This window comes from Stegodyphus dumicola, chromosome 7 (genome assembly GCF_044657685.1).
Source record: "Stegodyphus dumicola isolate Sdum_Otavi_A_Nest chromosome 7, ASM4465768v1".
NCBI classification, from domain to species: Eukaryota; Metazoa; Arthropoda; class Arachnida; order Araneae; family Eresidae; genus Stegodyphus; species Stegodyphus dumicola.
The window spans coordinates 86440359-86463758 of record NC_140774.1 but is presented as its reverse complement, the minus strand read 5'-3'; the positions used below and the strand labels follow the sequence as shown (position 1 = coordinate 86463758).

The 23400-nt window shown below is 30.5% G+C and overlaps 1 protein-coding gene across 1 annotated transcript in view; it reads right to left on the bottom strand.

The window, feature by feature from the left end:
• Window positions 1-9028: 9028 nt before the first annotated feature.
• The window catches only part of cN-IIIB (cytosolic 5'-nucleotidase IIIB), a 58161-nt gene continuing 43789 nt past the window's right edge, over window positions 9029-23400 (bottom strand). Inside the window, exon 9 of the mRNA XM_085820559.1 lies at window positions 9029-21505. Within this exon, the coding sequence (XP_085676685.1) occupies window positions 21404-21505 (102 nt within the window). The 3' untranslated portion in view covers window positions 9029-21403. The remainder of the gene's footprint in view (window positions 21506-23400) is intronic.

Genomic DNA, 23400 nt, shown 5'->3' with positions numbered 1-23400 from the left:
TGCAGTTGAAATTCTATGAAGAATAAAACAAGACAGTTTGAACACAAACATAGTGACGAATTAAACTCATTAATCCATTTTATACGCTCTTGGGTTACTGAATATATATATTTTTTTAACTCACAGATTTGAACAACTAAAAAATGGCGGTAATTTTTCTTTCTCTCATATTTTCTCAAAAATAATAATCAAGATTTATGGAAAATTTTTTATAAATTCAAAGATATTTTGAACGGTGATAACGAAAAGACATACATGGAACCAAAGTGTGGGACGAGATATGTGGTTATAAACAGATACCAACAGAATGGATAACTTAAGATCTCAAAACATGTATGACATTGTCTAACTACTTGTTCCTGCTAATTTAACACTTCCTAAAATTTATTGGAATTGCTTGAAAAGTTTTTATTTTACCTGTTGACGATGCGCCTGTTGATGATGAATAAGCATTTTTGAAATCAAAATTAATAACTGAAAATTAAACTTTCACGTACGAATATGTCACAATACACGTATACGAGCGCAGAAAATCAGAAGGGGAGGCTGTAAATCCAAATAAAATGTTTAAAAACATTTCACGTAAACTGAAGGTACAGATTTTTTTGCTTGATATCCCCCTCCGGAAATATTTCATGATACAAAAAAAGGGAAAGTTAAAATTCCCGAGAACCGCCATTTTTTAATTCGCAAGCAGACGCTAATAATCCCCAGCACCGGTCTTGATACAGATAATACAGATATCAGTGAACCTAGAAATAAATGTCCTCGTTCTGCTTGGATGTGCTGTTCGACGCGATGTGGGAAGATTTCCATTAGGCGTCTTAATCTGTGGAGTAGTACGTATTTCATGAGTGATGCAATCTTCATTTTTTCAATTATCTGGGAACGATGTGCCAATATTCTTCTTCCCTTCGGGTAACTCTAGAGAAAATATACTGGAGCTGTCAAATTTGGGAAGCAGGATGACCAAATCAGTTCGCCAAATCGAGAAATCAGACGATTTAGTAATACCTATTCGGAGTACAGCTGTACTTGTGCTTGCCTGTGGGAAGCTGCCTATTGGATTCAGATTGTATCCACCAACAGTTTTGCTTACAATCCATTGTTCCTTCGCAATACGCAACTGTACTCACCGACAGCCAATGGATCTTCTTCACTTAACGAACTCTTCAATTCGAGCAAATTATCTTACAAATAAATTATTACGAACAAATTATCTAAACAAAAAACACCTTGGATGACGAACGGAATCTCGAGGTATGAACGCACAGATCAACAGCACATGATTTTTAGAGCTGATTGGAGATAATCTGTATAGTTTAATAAACACTCAAAGTCTTCTGGAAATATCACCTTAATATCTTCACTTGCTTAGCTCTCATTAATAAAGCCTGGCATAAACATACTTACCATTAATTTGGGGCTGGGGGAAATTATGACCAGATTGGGTTGCAGACAGACTTTGAGCACCTCAACTCTTAGGGCTTTTCTTGTTATGTATGGTACTGAATCTCTAAGGAAAGTCATGGGAGTTAAAAGTAAATGTTAACATGAAAGTGAACAGTGAAGACATGAAAAAGTTACTAGAAGACCATAAAAAATGAGCTCAACATGAAAGAACTACACCAACTTTAGAAGCAGCAACAAAATGCAATTTATAATTTTCTGATCTGCGAAATTTGTGCAGAATGGCAAACGCTTCTGAAAATAGAGCACTTCGGAGATATCTTTTGAAGTGTTTAAGAAAGACATATACGATGTTTTATTTTATCCTATGAAAAAGCTCGACTTTTTTCAATTGGCAAAATTTCACTTTCAGTTTAACATACACGGCTTTATAACGTGTATTTAAATCTGGGCCCCTCTTGTTATTTTGTTGCCATTGAAAAATATAAAAATAATTATAAAAACTATATACAGAAAAATATATTGCCAGAAGCTTCCCATTCAATCACGATACGATTCTCTTCGCCGAGTGAAATCAACACCTCTTTTAGATGTTAATAATAAAAAACATGGGTTATTTTTTTTCTATCATGGCAATGAATACGTATGTAAGCATAACGATGCATAAGCTACAGGAACCGGTTAATTTCATAATAAACTAATTACGAATTTTTGTCACCCAGCCGTTTGCATGTAATTTTCACGCGTAGTTCATTTGTTAATTTACCTTGATTTTTCGACTCTGTATTCAGCCGGTCAAAACAGTTTAGCGAACCCCGACCCAAATAACTCGAAGAGTCGTCTAATTTATCTCTTTATTGAAGTCGCTTCGGACTCGATACTGTTTTGTGCCGAAATATGTCATGCATAGAGAATGCATTCAAAACAGGCTTAGTCAGCGAATGTCGAACGTAACAATAATTGAAAGAATGAAGATAACAATAAAAGTATGTAACGTATGACAATGCAAACGGGAAATTAAAAAAATGCCTACAAAACAATTTTTGCGCGCGTCGTCTTGATTGGTAAATATTCACAGTTGACGTATTTCAGATTGAAAAATTTTGCAATTCCCCAATTCATTTGAGAGCATGTTGCTAACTAACACAATGGACATGTTAAAATTACAGTATTTTCTTGATGAAATGCTGCTTGATTCACCGCTCTTTTTAAAATCATGTTTAACAAACATCATTTTAGAATAATTTTCTTAATAAAATAAGTCAAATAGCTAATAAAACTGAGAAACAAAGCAAAAGAAAACGAGAAAGAAGATGCAAATTAAAAGTCAGTGACGTAGCCACAGAGGTAAGAAATAGAAGAGAGGAACGAACTGGTTTTTCTCATAAACTGCCTTGAAGTAGCGACGCACCCCTCTTGGTGAACAAAACATTCAGCGACTACCATTAATATCAATATGTTTTTTACGCGGATGTAAACATTTTCTAGTTACACTGCAAATATAATTTCTAATTACACAACATATTCTCACCATGCATTCGTAAATACAATGTTACATATAACGTAAACCACAGCCCGTTGCTTGGGATTTGATATCCCAAGCCGAACTACCACCATTCATCCATTATATCCGCTGGGTCATCGTGAGGTGAAGAATAAAAAAATGCCGAATTATGATACGAAACTGAATTTAGAAAGGATGTTATATCTTTCTTAATCCATCGAAAATTTTGAATGGAAAATACGAATGGCATTTAAATTACGATCACGATGGCCTAACAAAGGCAGAAACAATTCGAAGTTTTATTTTTTTGCTGCCTTAGAAGACGAAACCGAGCGGTGGAAGAACAGTAGTTTTGAACTTTTACAACTTATTTCAAAACAGAGTTTTCAAAACGAAGTTCAAAATATCGTAATGCTACTTCGAGTTTCCCTCACAATTGCTAAAGTGTTACTTATTGCGAGAGAAGTTTTTCTAGATACAAATCAGTTAAGAAGCTTCTAAAAATAAGTATCTTGTATTTAATAAATACAATATTTTCTAGAGAAGAGAAAATGGAGTATTGAAACATACTTCTAGAATGTTACCAACGATTTTGCTAATAAAAAAACGAGCAGAATAGCAATTTAAAATGGTGGAATTAAAGTTTTGTTTAAAAAATTAATACAAAGCTTTTATTCGTTTTTTTGTATGTCATTTTGACATTTTATAGACAGGGTTCGTAGCTGCATTTTAGTTAAAAAAATAAGCACCTATAAGCACTTTTCAAGCACATTTTAAGGAAAAAAATGTCTAATTACATTATACACAACTGCATAACCTTAAAAGAAAAATTAGACTTGCAATTTAAAATATGAGCAATGCAATATTTATTAAGAGAATGAGCATTACCTCAACCATGGAAAACAATTAACTTTTTTTTTTTTAATTTTAAATGACAGTTCAATTTACAGAATTTATTTACAATGAGAGAAAAAAAAAAAAAAAACTATGCAGAACTAAACTATATTACAAGATTTAATGATGAAATTTCAGTTCAAAATATAGAAAATAAATAATAATAAGCTATATTAATTGTATTCGCTTGGCACCTAATAATAAATACAATTTACTTTTTCACTCATATTAATATTTAAATAATTTAACTTAAATCAAAATTCTGAACATTTTCTAAATTTTCATTGCACAACAGTTTTCCCTTAACATATATTCCAAGCAAAGTAATTTAAGTAAAAAAGAGGAACATTTCGGAAATGAGGAGACGGGAAATTGCTTCATGCAGTCATCCTTTAACAGTAAAGCTTAACAAACCCGCATACTTGGAAATTGCCGAATATTCCGTATAGTCGAGCGTAACTGGAAAAAGGGGAGGAGGGGAGATTGTAGCCGTTCTTTAGATTTCTCGGCTAAATAAATGATTTTGACATTTCGATATGTGCATCATATAAAAATAGACCAACGGAACTGAGAAATATTCTGCTTAGAAAGTACAGTAAAACTCTTTTAAGTGTTCATAAATAAATCTCAGACTGAACATCAAAATTAATTATATCTGAAAAATAACGCAAACCTTATTTCGCAATACGTGCGAAACGTGATATTACGCTTCCATACGTGATATTACGCAATCGGAATCAACAGATGCCGGTATTCGGAGAATAAAGAACTAAATAAAGAAAAAGAAAGAGACTTACTAATCGGGTGCTTTTAATTTTGAACTGACTGCGTTAAATTTCCGGAATAGAATCATTCTTCGCTTGGGTTGGCTATCCCGAAAAACTTTTAGTCCTATTCAATCCAGATTGGACAGTGACAAAAAAAAAAAAAAAAAAAAAAAAAAAGTCCGCTGCTTCAACATTAGAGATTTTCGGAGAAAGTGGAGAACCTCCCAACCTCCGTACTGTATAATGTATTAACAACAACAACAACAACAACAAAAAATTACTATTCGATTACTTTCCTTTTATTTAAGCCATTCTGAATATTATTCCATAGAAAGCTAATTTGTGTAAAAATACACCCATTTTTGAAAGTTTATCTACACTTCAGCAGCTACTGCAACTATATTATTATTAATATTCATACATATGCTCATAATATAAGCATAACGATCATAATAAACACGAATATGAACTGACCACGCGGAACGAGAATGCAAATTATTAAAATCTTGATAGAAATTCAAACGTGAGTAGTATTTGGGTGGGAGGAAAAGAATACCGAATGTACCGGAATTTTCTACGGTTTTCGCAATTCTTTGACCAATAGAGCGACGTGCACCTGTCTGTACTCTCGCGCGCACCATAGGTTACGTTAATGCAGAGGAAAGGGGGGGGAAAGCTATTTTCGGGAGTATGGTTCACCATCTGACGTTCCATATAAGGAAGAAAAGTTGTTTATTTAGTTTCGGCTTTGGTACGGGGAAAAAACACGCGTTCATTAGAAAAAGCACTAAAAGCAAAAAAAAAAAAAAAAAAAAAAAAAAAAAAAAAAAAAACAAGGGCTTTAAAGAAAAAGTAAGCACCTATAAGGGCCTTTATTTTTTATTTTCTAATATAAGGACTTGTAAGCACTTGTAAGGAACGCTACGAACTCTGATAGATCTTATTTTTGGGTGTGAATTGACAGAAGCGGCAAAAGCTCTAGTTACGCCAATGAATAAAATAGCATTTTCGAACAAGACCTTGCAAGCTGTGGGTATATTCGTTAATGCATAAGGTGAATTTCATTAATTTGAAGGAAAAAAAAAAAAAAAAAAAAAGTGCTTTTTTCTCTCTCACACACACACATGTGGGTATGTGTGTTAAAAAAATACATAAATAAAAATTCTAACTTTAATTTGGTTATTCTCTGTTTCCATCCAAAAACAATAACTGGTTATACATAACCTCTCCAGCTTGTGCCATTTTAAAATTGATCTATTTCTTATGATTCTTCCATAACACTTATAATGCAGGTTTTTATATAAAGCTTCTGCAAATAATAATTTCAAATTTGGGTACTGAAACCTAAAATTAGTCAATAGCGACAATTTTTAACCGACATTAAATCATTTTGAACGAGGAATTTCATCTTGAATACGCGGCATTCTCTCTTTCTCTTCACTACTGCCACTTCTCAATGCCGGTAGTTTGGCATATGCTATCAATTTCTGCTACCCATAAACTTAAAAAAATAAAAGAAATGGTACCTGTCCAAGTTATCAAATTTTGAGTATTTTGTAGTACTGCAAATATACCTGCTGGTCACTTGCTCGTTAAACATTCGTTGGGAGTGACCAAATCCATCACTCACTGAACCAACTTATCATCAAGAATGCTGCCCACAGTGCACATAGGAGGAGATTACTGTTACTTCTACAAAGAGAGATAAAGAAAGATAATATGACAGCTAAGCCTGAAAATTATTTTGGCTTGGAATACATATCATTATAAATTTTGAAAATAATTCAATGATAGGTGCATTAGGAGCAACAATTTATTATGAGTATTATAAAGGAATGTTATGAAAGATGTACATAGTTTTAGTATATTTTTGAAAAAAAAAAAAAAAAGAGTAAATAGTGTAAGATACTGTATATTAATATTTCTAGGCAAGCTTACTACAGGAATTTCCAAATGTTATACACACGCACCCACAATTTACATAACAGATATCTTATAGTAGATTGGTAGTAGCTGTGTTGCATTATTTCAGTTTTTTTAAATCATAAAAACAGAAGATTAAAAACTTCCTTGCTTTCAAATAACCTCAAAGAAAAAAGTAAACGGGTTCAGTTAGGACTCTGAGATGGCCATACTCCATATAGGTTATGCTTCGCAGCTTGTCTAGTCCAATTTGAAGAAAATCTTCATTGAAGTAATTTTTCATATTGATATACGAATGCAATGGCATTCCCTCTAACTGAACAATGAAGTTGTCACTATCTCTACTTTCAGAATCAGCCAAAGACTTAGAATTAGGAAGTCATGAAAGAAGCTCTAGTGAAAGTTGCTTTCGTAAAGAAGGAACTATACGAAATGATGTGAAAAAATATCATACCTGCATGTACTTACACCATCAAGTTTCATCATATTTTTCATTGCAATTTCATTTTAAAATAAATTATTGAAATTGTGTACTTCTGTAATAACCCTGTACTTTAAATCCTATATAGAAGCATACATGAATACATTTAAATACAGACACCTAGCATTACCAAATCTATTACTATTATCTTTCATTCCTTAGTCATGCCAGAAATGCAATTAGTAACACCGAGAAGCTCAAAATGAAAATTCATTTGGCAGTTCAAATTACTCTGTATTTTTCATAATCTATTCATTTTGCTCTTATAAAACTATCAGATCACTATTTGAAGATGATGATAGATTTGTGACTTTATGAAAGTCAAGAGTTTTGATGCAATGAACGTCAGTGCTATAGCTTGGAATGAAGTTAAAAGCTTGAAAACTAATTTATGGCAGAAGAATAAACTAATCACAAATCTCTAGTACTATGAAACAGAAAGGCTCGGTTGAAAAAAAGAAATATAAAACTTGTAGAATGTATCAAGCTGAAATTATTTCTGATCTTCAAGGATTTGAAACAAGAAAAAAAACAGAATATGATTGGAGAGCGATAATAATGACAAATGTTTTAAGATTTTATACACCAAAAATGCATCGACACAGTTACTTAAAAAAAATGAAAAGGATAATGAGAGTGGCAAAATTGAACATGGTGGAGTAATTAATTGTGTTTAAAAGCTATTAAACCATATGAGTAAACTAACTAGCTTTTATCTTTTTTTCTTATCAAGCATTCCTCGGTTTAACTCACCTTGTCTACAAAATGCAGACATCACATATTTAAGAATATGCAGTAGATTCAAGTTCTAGCTAGTAGCAAACACATTTTTCTCATGGAAATACCTAACAGCCTCTTTATACAGTTAACCATAAGAAGGAAATAGTGCACTTAGGATAAAAATTTACTGCAACTTTAGTAAGTCTTTTTTAAATTCCTATAGATTAAATGGAGGGCATTAAGAGTAGATACTGAATCTTGATAAAGATTGGAAAGCTAGAATGAATGGCACTCAGAATCATTTCCTTCCTCATCTAAATCCTACTGAAAGTTTGATAAAGCTATTGAAAGTTTTATTCCAAAGATTAGTTTTATTAAAGTCTAATAGAGGCATTAATTATAAAAAACAGACGATGTGACTGCAATGATTCTAGTGATACTTCAGTCAAAAATACCTCATACTGGGAATACTGATTGCTACCTTATAAGAGTGCCCCTCAACTGGTATAACGGTTAGTGTCGCTGACTGCCTTGATGAAGGGCCTGGGTTTGAATTCTGGAGAAGGCATGGATGTTTGCAAATATACAGTTTTTCTGTGTTAACTCTAAAAACAATCCTCCCCCTTTAAGCTAACTTTGGTTTAAAAAGAGTATGGAAAATTGTGGAGAGTTTGAACTGTTACACAAATGCTTTTTTTACCACTAATTATGATGTGAAAAAATAGTCAGAAATTTTATGAACTTTATTTATTAAATTTATATTTTTAATACACATGCATTTTTAAAAACAGAATTCTTAAAATTGTTTCGTCATTAATAAGATTTCCAATTTTGTTTTATTTAAAACATCTTTAATGAAGAAAAAGATTTCCTACTTTTATTATTATTCCTATATGAAGGATTGAAAGATTTGAGAAAGTTTAGGATTTATTCAAATTATTTTAGTTAAGAAAAAGCTATGCTAAAATAACCATCTCTTTCACTTTTATTATTAGTTGGTTAGCGTTCTTGAGTTATTTTTATGTGCATTATATTCTTGAGTTCCTATTTCTCCATGTAACAGTAAAACTTGGTGTTTTGGCAAAACACTTTGGGTTATAAACTTCTACATTCAGATTTAAAATTTCTATAATTCTGCAAACATTGAAAGCAAATAAATATTTAAATAAAGGTGTTTCCTTTTAGTTAGTGGAAAAACATATGTGAGAAATTACAGGAAAACATGACACCTTCTAATTTAGTTAAGAAATTTTAAAAAGTTTCAAGCTTTGCAAATGGATGTACACCTGTTTAACATTTCAATCAGCAAATAAGACATATACACTGATATAATGGTAGAGATACTTTTATTTTAAATAATATTTGAATAATTAAGATGCTTGTGGAGTGTAAATACGTGAAAACGTAAAAACAAGAAATTGCACACAGTGGGATCCTAATCTAATAAATGCGGATCAATGGAATTAAAGAAAAAAGGGATAAACATGGAATAATTATTTAAACAAGAAAGACACTATAAATAAGTAACATAATAAATAAATAGTTAGGACAAGAAATTATATATAGTGTAACCCTTGTTTATTGTTTTTACAGGAAGCAAGGGAAGAAATGAATGCAGGAAAACATACAGGATACTAAGCTGGAAAACTACTTTGCATTAAAAAAATAATAATAATATACTGAAAATTAACATTTACTACTTTAAACATGGTTAACTAAATTAAATAAATACATTTTAACAAAACATTAAGGACAGATCCTTTGCTTCTCGGCAGAATTTTGCCTTGCTTTTACAAGGTTTCTCTTACTTTAAGGTAGCATACGAAAATGCATTAAATCTATGTAAAGCTACCTAAGTCCCTATAAAGTTCCCCATCATTTTTTTCTTTTTAAATTTTCATCGTCTTCCATAATCTTATCCATTATCAACTCAGACTGAAAAATTCTTAAAAACTCTGAAAATAAATTAAAAGCAAAATTTTAAATTAATAAATAAAGTAAAATTCTATTGACTTCAAGAGCTACTAGACATAGATCTCTAAGAAGAGGGACTTTGATGGAATTTTGTTCAAGATTTATGCCAAACTAAGATTTCTTTTTTGCCTAGCTCTTAATTGTACACTGGGATGTTTTTTTTTTTTTTTTTCCCAGTCTGATGGATTATTATGTTGGCAGATTTATAATCCAGACAGAGGATTACACAATTAATAGATAGGTACTTAAAAAGACTTTTTAAAGTAATCATGCAGGAACTGTTGGGCCAGGAAATGTGATTTATAAAATGTTGTAAAATGATAATTCCATAATTCTGCAAATGATGAATGTAGGAATAAATAAAATTATTTATACAGAACTTTTGATAAATTACATTTAGGGATGAAAATGACAAACGATTATTGAAGCAGTGACAAATTGTGTTTTTGCCTTGTAAACCTTAAACGAATTTCTCCATTTTTGCCTTATAAACCTTAAATGCACTTAACTGGTTTATGTACTTGCCCTAAACATGTACTGAACTCTACTGAAATAAAAATAATACATATTTTTGAAATAAGCTTATATAAAAGTAAAACATAAACTATTCTTTTCATACTGTTTACTTCTATATTACAATTTTTACATGTTGTATAACTGAACATCATTAAATATTTTAACTATGAACACACCATATTAAACAAATATTCAAACTAACGTGAATGAAAACAATTTAGCTTAATTTTCTAATATATAATTTTGTGCAGTATAAATAAATTTAAAATCATACATTTAACTGGAATTCTTAGAATTATTAGATACATTTGATCAATGTAAGATACAAAATTTTTTTTGCAAACAATACACAAAATGCATAAAAAATTAGCACTCATTTAAATCTAATCTGAAATTCTTAATCACACTCGTCATGATTGTATCAGGCATTTGTGTTTTATTCCCCATATGAAAACAAAATTGTTTCACAACTTAGAAAAATGCTCGAGAAAACTTCGAAATAAATCTTATACAAGAATAATTACTTGTTTGCATAACTAAATACATTACAAAATTTAACATTTTTATAATATAATTTACATTTCTTGACCAATTTCAAAATCTATAAGTATGCAAAAAGGCAAAACATTTTAGTATACAGTGTAACATTCAGGAAAAATATTCATCATATATTGAATTACAGGAAAAATTACAGAAAAAATGAAACTATGATGATAACAAATATGAATTAACAATAAAGTGAATATCCAGCCTTTCAAAATTCAATATACCCAAAATATTTCTTTTACTGTTATTTTGATAAATTACAAAGTATTAATCCTGACATTATGATTATTACATTTATCCAAAATAAATTAAGAGATCTTAAAATAAGTTAAAAAATTAATGCAAATTAGTTGTAAATGAAAATCCAACAGATATTATCACATTTAGCTACCAGAATATAACTTGTGCTGCCGGAATATGAAAATGAAAAGATCCATTTGTGCAGCCTAAATTTTGAAGCAATTTAAAGGCAAATAAATAAATAAATAAAATATCTAAGAAATGTTCCATTCCACCCATAGTTATTTCAGATGCAGACAGATTTCTATTCTCATTTTCTTAATTCATGATTATTTTTAACATTGGTATCAATGAATTTGCTCTATGAAAATATAATTATTGCATTTTCATAGGTGGAACTAAACACAGTAAACTCCTGAACAGCATACGTTTTTAACTGTAGGAATAAATCAATATGAAGGTATTTTCAAGAAATATGGAAAAAAGGTTATGGAGACAAGCAGCAACTGTGGCTTGAAAATTAGAATAAATAGGTCAGAAATACATAAAATTTTAAAAATTAGGTCCATATATGCATAACATGCAAGTAGAAACTTGCCTACTGTGTCATTTATTACTCTAATATAAGTAAAGATAATACTTGCCCAGATGTTACACACAGACATTTGCACTCTGACACCATTCATAGAACAATAAATATAAACAAAAGTAAAGATGAAATAAAAAGTGATATCTGTATAAAATTAGCAATAGCACATACTGTGCCCATGTTTTAATCCTGCAACCAACATCTGCAGGTAGCCGCCCAGATGGGAAAGAGGTTACTGACTTTGACTACTATACCAAAGGCCCTGGGTTCAAATCCAGGAGAAGGCATGGATGTAAATTGTCTCTCTCATCATATGAGAGAACAGTGGCCCACCTATCAGGTGTCTCCACAGTTAAAGTGACCACTGCTTCCAGACTTAGTAGTGGCCAATGCCTCTAATAGCTAGTGCCCACCAATGGAAATAAAAAAAAAAAAAAAAAAAAAAAAAAAAAACTACCAGTAGCACTAAATGTAGATCAATTATTGTGCGTAAACATCATGTGATTTAATAACTTCATTGTGAAACATTCATTATTCCAGTAACAAAAGCCTACTAGCAAAATGTGATCATCCAGATTTTTTACAATCTATTTCTTCATATTTTATCCAATACTCATACATCTTATACTAAATGCCATTAGTTCCAAGAAAAAAATTAGATTGCTTAGCATCCAAAAATTTTTATTAACGCAACAATGATTCTAGCATTCTATTATGGATAAAACCATAATATAATATGTGACAAAAATTTTATGATCAGTTCATTACTCTATAGAATATGTCATCATGAAACAATCATATCAACTCGATTTATCAAGATAAATGGATAAATAGATCACTGAAAAGCGTGTGTGTGTGTGTGAGTATGGCAAAGCCTCAAGGGCTATCTGCCTAAGAGGAGGGATGCCTTCGTGGAGGACTTTCTAAGGTAAACCGGCTCGTATACACGTTACACATGGGGAAAACTACGAAAACATCGATGCAGCCAGCCCGTTCGTGGGATTCGAACCTCGGACCAAACTACCAGTGTTCAGCGACTTTACCGCTCGGCCGCTGGTGGGCCAGATCACTGAAAAGCAATCATATTACCAGTGCTTTTATTATCAATGTCTAAATCTGTACTTTTACACAAAAATAGTTTTTTTGCATACCTTTTTCTTGTTTTTCACTTCTAGTATTAGGAACACATATAAAATCTAAAACATTTGTATCATACAAGACAATATTGATGCAGGTGCTGAGAAACAGATGATTTGTAAACAGAATTTATAATATCAAAGAATACAACATAGTTTCATAGATGCATTTTCTCTTCTGCACAATTAAAATCTTTCCTTCCTCAAACTTCTTTATTGCAAGAATGCAGCATATAGCACATAAGCATATAAAATATATGTTAAATTCTCATTTATGTTACTGGTAATGTTTCAGCTCAATACCAGGCTATTTACAAAAATTTTCTTTCTTCAAACTTAGTTTATTGCAAGAATGCAATAAAGTAAGTTTAGACAAACTTATTGTAAATTCTTGTTTATGTTATCAATAATGTTTTGGCTCAGTATCAGAGTCAAAATTTATATGCAAATTTCTACTTGCATAGAATCAATGTTACTATAGTACAAAGTGTGCTCTTTCCAACCAGAAATTTGTAAGCATGTGACGTCACTGATTGACAATCTGCTCCAAAGCAATTACTCCCTATTCCCTTTGTGTCTTTTTCTCTCATTTCTGTAAGACAATTGATATCATTTAACTTGAGCATTAGGAAAAACATAACATTGTGTATCTACTAACCTTGGGATAGAATGTTGACATCTTTACTTCCTGCATACTTCAACTGTAGAGAAAATATTAATAACTAACTGTCATTAGATAGCTATATTTATTAATCCTTTGAGTAGGACTGGTTTTATGTGGTCATGGAATTTTCTGTCACTTAGCATTTATTAATTTGTTATTTAAAATATTCTGAATTTCTAGTCTTTAATGATTTAAATATTATCCTAAGACATGAAAGTATATGAAACCAAGCAGGATCATATGTAATTATATAAATATAGCTCATAACTATTGTTTGAATAGAGCCATTCATCAGTAAATCCTAAAAGCTGTGCCAATCAGAGGATTAAATTCAAACGTGAAATATTTTAGCAAGAATATTAAGTTTTCTCCATAGTTGCTGACATTTTAAAATCTGGTAGCATAAGAAAAACAGGGAGAAAAAGGGGGACAGGGAGTTCTGATACATCTTATAAAAGTCTGTAAGATTAGAGTGGGAAAATGCAGTACAGTAAAGCCTTGCCGAACAAGAACTTGTGGAACATGATTTTGCTTATTCACATTACCTTAATTGCCTCCATTTAATTTCCCTAACATGAGAATTTCAATTACATGTGGTATGCTGCAGGGTGTCCATTCATCAAAGACATCAGAAATTGCTTAGAACAGCAAAACCTGAAATTACAAAATCTCCTAATTCTTAATAATACCTCAGAAAATTGTGCTGAAGTGCTCACAACATCCAAATGTAGAGATTTTATTCCTTGTCCCAAACACCTCTTTTTTAATCTAGCCAATGGATAAAGGAATCATAAAAACATTAAAAGCCTAGTATGTTTATATCTGTGCAACTAAAGCACAACACACTAATTGCACACTGGAAACAATTCAACATAAGACACTACACAGAAATGTTTAAACTCGCATGGCAACAAGTGAATTCATCAATAACGAATGCTTTCTAGCATCAGTTATGGCCAAAAGTTGTCAATAATATTAAACGATTTCTCTCCATTTAAAATAAAGCCAAGGAAAACAACCAAACTGCAAAAAAGGATTTTCAGATATGGAAGCAGGAGACATCAAAGAATTAGTTGAGAACGGCAATCAAGAAATGACAAATGAAGAACAGCAGATCTTACATCATCAGCAAGATCGTGAAGGAGATAAAGAGCCATTAACAAACATGAAGTTATTAAAACAATTGCTAGAAAAGCACAGAAATTGTATGATTTTGTAATGTAGACTGACCCAAATGAAAAGAAAAGAGGATACTTTATGACAGATACTAAAAAACATTGCATTCCTTACCACAAAATGTTTAATGAGTTGCATCACACAAGCAAAAATCACCAGCTCTTTAAAAAAGGGGGGAACAATATCATGCACACTGCGCAAAAAAAAGGGAGGAAAGTTCTATATCTCCCATTCTATTGGGCCCATTGGCGAAATTCAACTTGCGTTTTTTACGTCTCGAAAGCGCGACTTAGGATATGTATTAAATTTAAATATAGCTTTGTTCTAATATAGGTATGTTGATACAAAATCGGAATTTTTTAAAATGACATGCCAATTTTTTCCATATTTTGATTCTACCACTCAAATTACGCCAAACTGCTAAGTTTTGTAAAAGTAGCACGAGTAGTTTTTAAAAAATTAGCTCTCAAAATTTTAACTCCTCGGTGTTAATTGAATTTGATACATATTTATTAATGTATCTTTTTTTTTTTTATCAAACTTACTTGATTCCTTCTTCCAAAATTCGAAATTTAGGTTCATTCCAAATAAAATTAGCTCATTTTTTATGATTTATTTTTTAAAATTTGTATTTTTAAATAATTATTATAAATTTTTGAAAAAATATAATTACAACTATAAAATTTTTACCATCATTTAAAAGTAGATGTATTTTTAAGCATACCTGCGCAAATTAGAGATTTTTAATAAAATTTCACACTGACACATTTTGAAAACTTGGCATATTTGTTGAAAGCGGTAATGACATCAAATGTGTTTTACGCACTTTGTTAAAATTATTTGAAAGAAAGAACAATGTGACTTTTTCTGCTCATGCACAATGTAAAAAGGGAAGGAAAATAGTCTGCCGTAAATTAAGAAGTTTGCAAAGTGATTTATTCTTCGCACAAACTGAAAAATATGTGCCAAGATAAATTTTTGAATTTCTCCTTAAATTCCACACCAAATTTTACAAAATTTAATATTTAGGTATAATTTGAGTCACAGAATCAAAATATAGAAAAAAAAAATGGCATGTCATATCAGAAAAATTCTGATTTTGTGTCAAAATACCTATATTAGAACAATGCTATATATAAATCTAATACATATCCTAAAGGCCTGTCCACACGACTATGCTCGGAATGTAGCTAACTAAAGTGCATTTACATTACCAGTGAAACAGTGTCTAGACACGTATGCTTGCGAAGAATAACCAATTGAATTATTTGGTGCAAAAATCACGACACTGTAATATAGCATTATTCTCTTGGTCAACGTAACTGTCAACTTGTTACTTTGCTGTGTTTCTCTATGTTTGCGGCAAGATGTCAGAATCAGATGCTTTTTTGATAGCTGGAACTTTACTACAGTACAAAGTCCGAAATCCGGACTGGTCAGGATTTCGGGGATTCCGGATTTGGAATTTTTCCGGATAATAGATCATCAATTTAAATCTGGTAAGATGGCATGAAGAAATTATACAATTGAAAATTTGAAATCATAATTTATGAAATAAAGAACAATTATGATCAAAATTTACAAAAAGAAGCTTAATATTTATTTGCTTACATTATTAAACATTTCTTTCAGTGTAAGTTATTTAAGATGCTTCCACAAAAAAATCAAAATGTTCCTTTTTCTTTTTTCTTGTGTCACATACAGTGGACTTTCCAATGCCATACTCCTCGCATAATTTTGAGACGGATATGCTTTTATCCATTTTTTGGAGCAATTCCACTTTTCCTTAATGGACATCGAAACATGGTTTTGATTAGTAGATCCTTTGGCAACTCCAGAATTGGAAACACTTTTCGACATAATCGAAAGTTCAAGCTTAGTTTTTATAAAATTGCCGTAATAATAAAAGTCTGCAAAAAATAATAAGCTGGATCAAATTAGATTATCAGGGAGCAGCACAGTCTGCTACATTAATTGAAATGCCTTAGAATCAGTAAAGATAATTTTAGTCTAGCTTAATAGCATCCATTATACATTATTGGCTGTGTATCACAAGACTGGCGACGAAAGCCAAGTTGTTTTGCTAAATTTTGTCTTGCTCTTATTGCGTACTGAAATTAAGCCTGAATTGTATTAGTTATTTACTATACCTATGTTTATTTCTTGTACATGCTTCAAACTAATCAAAGTCCTGAATAAACAAACTTCCACTTATACTTAAGGCTTTATCTACGGCCTGTGCTCAATACCGCCTGGTTCAGTCTCTATGGATCCTAAATTCCGCAACAAAGCACTTTGGAAAGTTCTACATTTTCACTGTGCCTAAACTTTGAATCCAAGTGCTTTCCCTAAATCATAAAAATTTATCATCCCTTAATTTTGCCACTCGGTGCTTCCCTAAATCATAAAAATTTATCATCCCTTAATTTTGCCGCTCGGTGCTTCCCTAAATCCCAAAAATTTCGTTTTCCCTAAATTCTGCCGTCTGGTGCTGATATATTCTGCCGCTGCTTCTGGGTTTATGGTAAATAACATTTCAGTTATTCTTAATTAAAATAGCACTAAATGTAATTTTTTCGCCTATGATTTTCATTAACAAAATCCATTTTTAGCATATGAAAAAAAAAATTTTTTGTTGAATTTTCCCTCATCAATATTTCTTAGAGCGTTTAAAAATCTATAATCATCGCCATAAAAGGTTGCCATACTCTTGTTATTCAATTACTAATATAAAAAAGTTTAGACATCGTAGCATGTGTTATTACTGAAGCTGTCATGTATTGATAAACATGTGGTGATGAAAGCAAAATATAATAAATAATCACTCACCAGCAGGGATATAAAATAGGTGAATGTTTCTGTTTGAGATGTATGCCAAGTGGATACTCAGCTTTAGAGCCAAATTATTAATCTCACAAATTTATGCTTACATGATTGGTTTTCCATAATGAGGTATTTTATTTAGTGCCTAAGTGAAATTTCGTAATTTTTAAGTGAAAATCTCCACATGTTTTATTATGGAAGGAAAAATCAAATCTGCATGCATAAAGCATTAATAAAAAAAAGTGTTTGTGGCTTTGAGGTACGGATTTTAGATCATTCCGGATTTCGGACTTTGTACTGTATTAAGCACAATCATTAAGCAGAGGCAAAAATGCAAAAAACGGCGGGAATCGGTCTGAAAGATTTATTTAGAGGGACATGTTCAAGACCTTTTTTCTTTACCGCATCGTTTATGAAATGAATATCCTGAATTATTTTTTAATTACTTCAGGATGGGTATTGACCAGTTTGACAGACTTGCAGATTCTATATTGTATGAAAATTAAGATTTATAAAATTGGTTTGGAATACAGTATATAAAGAGAATTAAATTACTTGAAACACCATCCATCATATAATAAAATCATCTTCATATTTTTTAATCTTCCCCCTCCCTTGGTTTGCTGTTTTTATGTGTGCTATGGAAGTATTTGTAAAGGAATCTGTGTAATAAGTAAAGATTCTATAATTTGATTATTTTCTATATATTACTACGCAAATAAAATTAGAAAAAAAGTTCATCCAATAAAATTTCTAATATATGCTGTTTTTAAAAATTTTTTTCACAATGTAACATTATACCAAATGCTATCGAAACATGCATGTGCTTGTAAATGAAAAAGGAAAAAGGCCCATTTGAGTGTAATATAATATAAGATATGAAAGCTTTCAGATTTTTTTCTTTTTATTCATTTTTGAATTTAGAATATGGTTCAAACTTTGGACAGTTTATGTAAAATTATGTGCAGAATAAAATGTGCAATGAGGTAAAAATATAGAGATAATCTATGATAACAAAGCATATCATTACATAAGGATGGAGATGCAAACATGTCATTACATAAGGGGTTAATGGTTTCTCTTTGCAGTGCACATTTTTAAACTAAATTAAAAACAATAATAATTATAGATAAAACAAGAAATGAAAACAATAACAATAATAGATAAAATAAGAATGTAATGATTCATGATTAAATATAAGAAACACGCTTCAAAATGAGAAAAGCTAACTTAATTTACAATGGTTACAGATGAGGTTAGAACTTCCAAACTTTCCGTTTGCAATCCAGTAAGCTGACCATTCAGCTAATCTGCGACAGCAGTTTTTACGAAAAATAACGTAAGAAGTAGAAGTCACTGCAAAGGTAATTTAATTAATATTCAATTAATGATAGCCATATGACTTAAGTTGTAACTGTCCTTGAAAATTTCGTAACTGTATTTTCTTGAATACTTTTTCACAGTCAACTGCTTTATTTTAGAAGTTGTTGAAGTTAGTTTTTGCAGTACTTAATATTGGAACATTTATAGAGATTTTTTTACACACGAAATAGAAAACATTTATAATAATTAAGGAGAATTTTGTAAGACAGAAAATTTGATTTTGTAGAAACTGCAATTTATTTAGGTTCCCATTACTTATGATTTTATATACAGGTGAAGCATATGGATATACTGGTTGGATCACTGCTTCATAAATATGGAGTTTTCTTCCATTAATGAGAATTTGAAAAATATACCAATATATATGGTTTGAGAAATCTGAGGATGCTGTAAACAATGCTGATGATTTTATTGCTGTGTACAGTTACGATCTCTTTAAGCAAAAACTCATCTCTGTGTGGTTCTGACTCCATATTGAAATGGGTAAGCAAGAAGTTTTCTCTGATTATGACATGTGATAACAACTGAGACAGATATTGGTTGTTTGTTCACATTGTGGGTAAAAAAGCTGAACACGAGCGAACTAAGTTTTACGACTTCTGCATAAGGAGAATTTACGGCGGTGGGAAAAAAAGCAGCAACTACGTTGCGAGCGTACTCGTGTGGACGGACTTTAACTGCAATTTGAATTTCATCAGTCGGCCCAATTGAATGGGAGGTGTAGAACTGCCTTTCTTTCTTTTTTTTTTGCAGCATACCTACTTGTAAAACAGTAATAGAAATCCTTTCAAATTATCATTTGTTTCATTATCACCTTTAACTGCAATAATATTTAGGTTTGCATAAGTTATACATGCTTTTTTATTCTGAACTATACCAAACTTTATTTTTTCCATGGAAGGTTAACTTTGCAGAATGCGGTTTTTACATATGCACAATGTGTTAATGACCACATTTTGTAGAAGTTTACCATGGTAAAAAAAATTAAACTATGAGAAACTTAACATTATCTTAATATTCAATAAAATTATAATGTTAATAATACAAAACTATTATTGATAAACAGACTATACATTAAAAAACAGAAAAAATAATTTACAGGAAAATTTTGATGGTCCTAAGGTTAGAAAAGTATATGACACATACAAAGATTTAAAGCCACCAAATGCAAGAAACTCTAAATATCAACTAAATAACAGTAATAATAAACAACAATAATAATATGAAAGAAAATTCACAGCCAAAGATAAGAATTTTCAAAGAATTTCTTCAGCTTCTTCTTCTTCTTCTTTTTTTTTTTTTTTTTTTTCATGTAGATATGTTCACCTACTTTTTAGAATGTAAACACACTATCAAATATTCAAACATGTTATGTTTATTTCCAAATTAATTAACACTTAACTGTCAGACTTTCATTAATTCATTTATTTTACATTACTCTTTACTTTTCCACACTGAAATTCAAGTGTGATTTGCAATTTTAGTTTTATGTGGATGTTTTTTGCCATATTAAAAAAAAATACCCCATTCAGAGATAAAATCCTGTTTCAGAAATCAATTTTTTTTTTGCATAAAATAAATAAAATATTGCCATTAGCAAGAATTTTAAACATTTAATATCTAAGTCGAATGAAATCTGAACAAAAAAAAAAAAAAAAAAAGCAATATAAAAACAAAAGCAATATTAAATGCTAATATGACTATGTTTAAACTGCATAGCTGAGCATTGAGCAAGAGAAGTTTTAAATTTTAAATCTCCAAATGAGTTCCCCTCCCCCTCCTATCCTCAAAAGGGAAAAATTCATGTGACTTAAATATGGAACATAATGTATGTAAAAAATAAAAACTTGTACCAAATGTTTAAAAATTTCAAGTTACAAACAGCACCAGCAAGATGAATAATACCTCAAATAAGTAAGTACTCTTTCATAAAGAGACATTTTCCAGAAATTCCATAAATATAAACTTTAAAAAAATAAGTACACAAAAAATCTAATGCATAGAGGATAAATAAACTAAGTTATAAGCTAACTATTTTAAGGTTCCAAGTACATTTACACTAATTTTAAATTTAAGAAAAATATTCTTCTCATCTAAACAGTAATTAAAATAAATGTCTCTATGCAACAGATTTATATGTATAAAATGGCTAATCTCTGCTCCCCCTTAATAAAATGTATTATTGAAACTTCAGTATTCAGAGCATAAAAAGTTTTTGGTATAAACTTTTCAATTATACAGAAAACAATATAAAATATATTTTAAATTTGTGCTTAAAACAAATAGCAGCATTACTTAATCCAACAGAAAAATCCAAATCTTCAGTTAATATTATGTAAATCAAAACCAAATTAGCTTTACTAAATAGTTTTGATCCCACTTAATTTTCCTATCATATGGATAATGTAAATTAATATTAACATGTGCAATGAATTACATAAAATATATCAGCACAAACACAGCTGGAAACAGAATACAATAAATTCTCATATGATGGCATCTGCAACTGAATAAATAAAAAATAAAACTCTTCAACAGCATTATTTTTACTGTTCAAGGTAAATGTTCAGTATAAATTTATATATATCATTCATTTCCACTATATATATATATATATATATATATATATATATATATTAATTTGAAAGAGCTACTATTTACAGGACATTTTTTAACAGTCCAATTAAAACATCCATTGTCTGATCATCTGTCAAAACTATATCAAAAGCATCAAGGTATTCAGGCAGATACTCCTCAATCTGAAAAGAAACAAAAACAGTATTTAAAATATTTTAGAAAATATGATATTTAAAAAAATTTTTTTCATCAAGCAATTCAATATTACTCACGACTCTAAATACGTCAAATGCATGAATTATGGGGTGGGGGGAACTAGTCGATGAAGATTACTTTTTTTAAACACTCATAAAAATAAAACTAATTTTACAGCTAACTCTATGAGAATGAAAAATACACTGCTCAACATTGAAATTGCAACACCAAGAAGGAGTGGTCAGAAATTTATGCAAATTTTAGAGTAGATGCACGTCACTGAAAGGGAATGGAGAGCCATCCCTCAGGACACCATTCACACTCTTATTGACTCTATGCCTAGACGTGTTTCTTCGTACATCGTTGTCCACGGTGGTTCCACATCCTACTGAGCCGACGACGTTCTCGCTCTGTATTCTGACTATCATTTTGAAATAAAGATCACTTATTGCTGCTTGCTGTCTCTGTCTTTTTTCCAAATTTCATCACTTTTTGACCACTCCTCCTTGGTGTTGCATTTTCAATGTTGAGCAGTGTATCATCAATTTTAAAACTGTAACAAGCTTTCAGTATGAAAGAAATAATGACAAAGTGAAACTACTTTAAGATGATATCCATGCTTCTAAACAATTAGTTTCAAAATCTCTATCTTCTGCACAGGTCACAGCTTTAGAAATTTGACATTTAATACTTGATGTTTATTTAAATTTTTATCAATAATCACTTTTGAAAGAGTTAAACTAACAGGGATTCACTGTATTGGGTTTCAGATTAAAGGTGGACACATTACTGAAACAAAAATGAACAAATTATGAGACACAACTTGATTACAACATTGGGAAGAAAATCATGTCCCTTTAGTTCAACACCTCTGTCTACACATTTCATTATGTTCATAGCATCTTATAGAGCTTTTCTTTTTTATGCTTTGGATGACAGAACCTATGTTCATTTACAACTCTCTGCAGCTTCCTTTCCACATTTACTAGAAAACTGTATATTACAGTGAGCAAATGAATTTGTCTTGAAATAACATTCTATTAGAAAAATACATTTTTAAATACTGATCTGCATCCATCATTTGCAAGATTAAAATAACAGTCAAACACATGATACAAAATGAGACCTTGTTCAAAATCTGCTCTCCATCAATGACACATTTAATATATTTCTACTTTTAAAGGTTTCTTAAACCTCCTAAAAACATCTCATAATGCAACCCATCTCTTACTCACAATAATGCAATGCAAGAATAAAAAAAACCACTCGATTAAATTATGTATTCTTTTACATCCACTTTAAAATTGATTGAACAACCTGTATTTCAATTTTAATCTTAAAACTAGAATTTTTAAAAGCCTGAATAGTAATCATAGACATCCTGCAGGAATTCTGTTATCTTACAGAGCTTCACAAAATCGAACTATAAATATTATATAAGCTAACTCTTTACAAGGAATGTAATCAATACTTATATGAACCTAAAACTAATTTCGTATTAAAGGCAAAAGAATTTGATATTTGAATACATGCTGTATTTTACATTCATAAATTACTTTAATGGTAATCACAAAAATGCCAAATACTGTAAGTAAATCACATAATAAGGATTATTTAAACTATTTACACTGGATAAAGATTGGTCCAGTTTTCAAAGAGAAAACGGGGGAAGATGTACAGATTTCTCAAGGAGGAAATGTGTACAGATAAAAACTATGCTATGTATTTCCTGATTCAGTTCTCAAAAGTTTGAGTATTGGCTTTATTAATAGATATAGATGGCATCGGGAACCTGTTTTTTAACTGTGGGTGAAAATCAGGCATAATATGTGTATTAAGAACACGTTACGAGTCAGTGGTCAGTATTTTCATTTTAAAACAG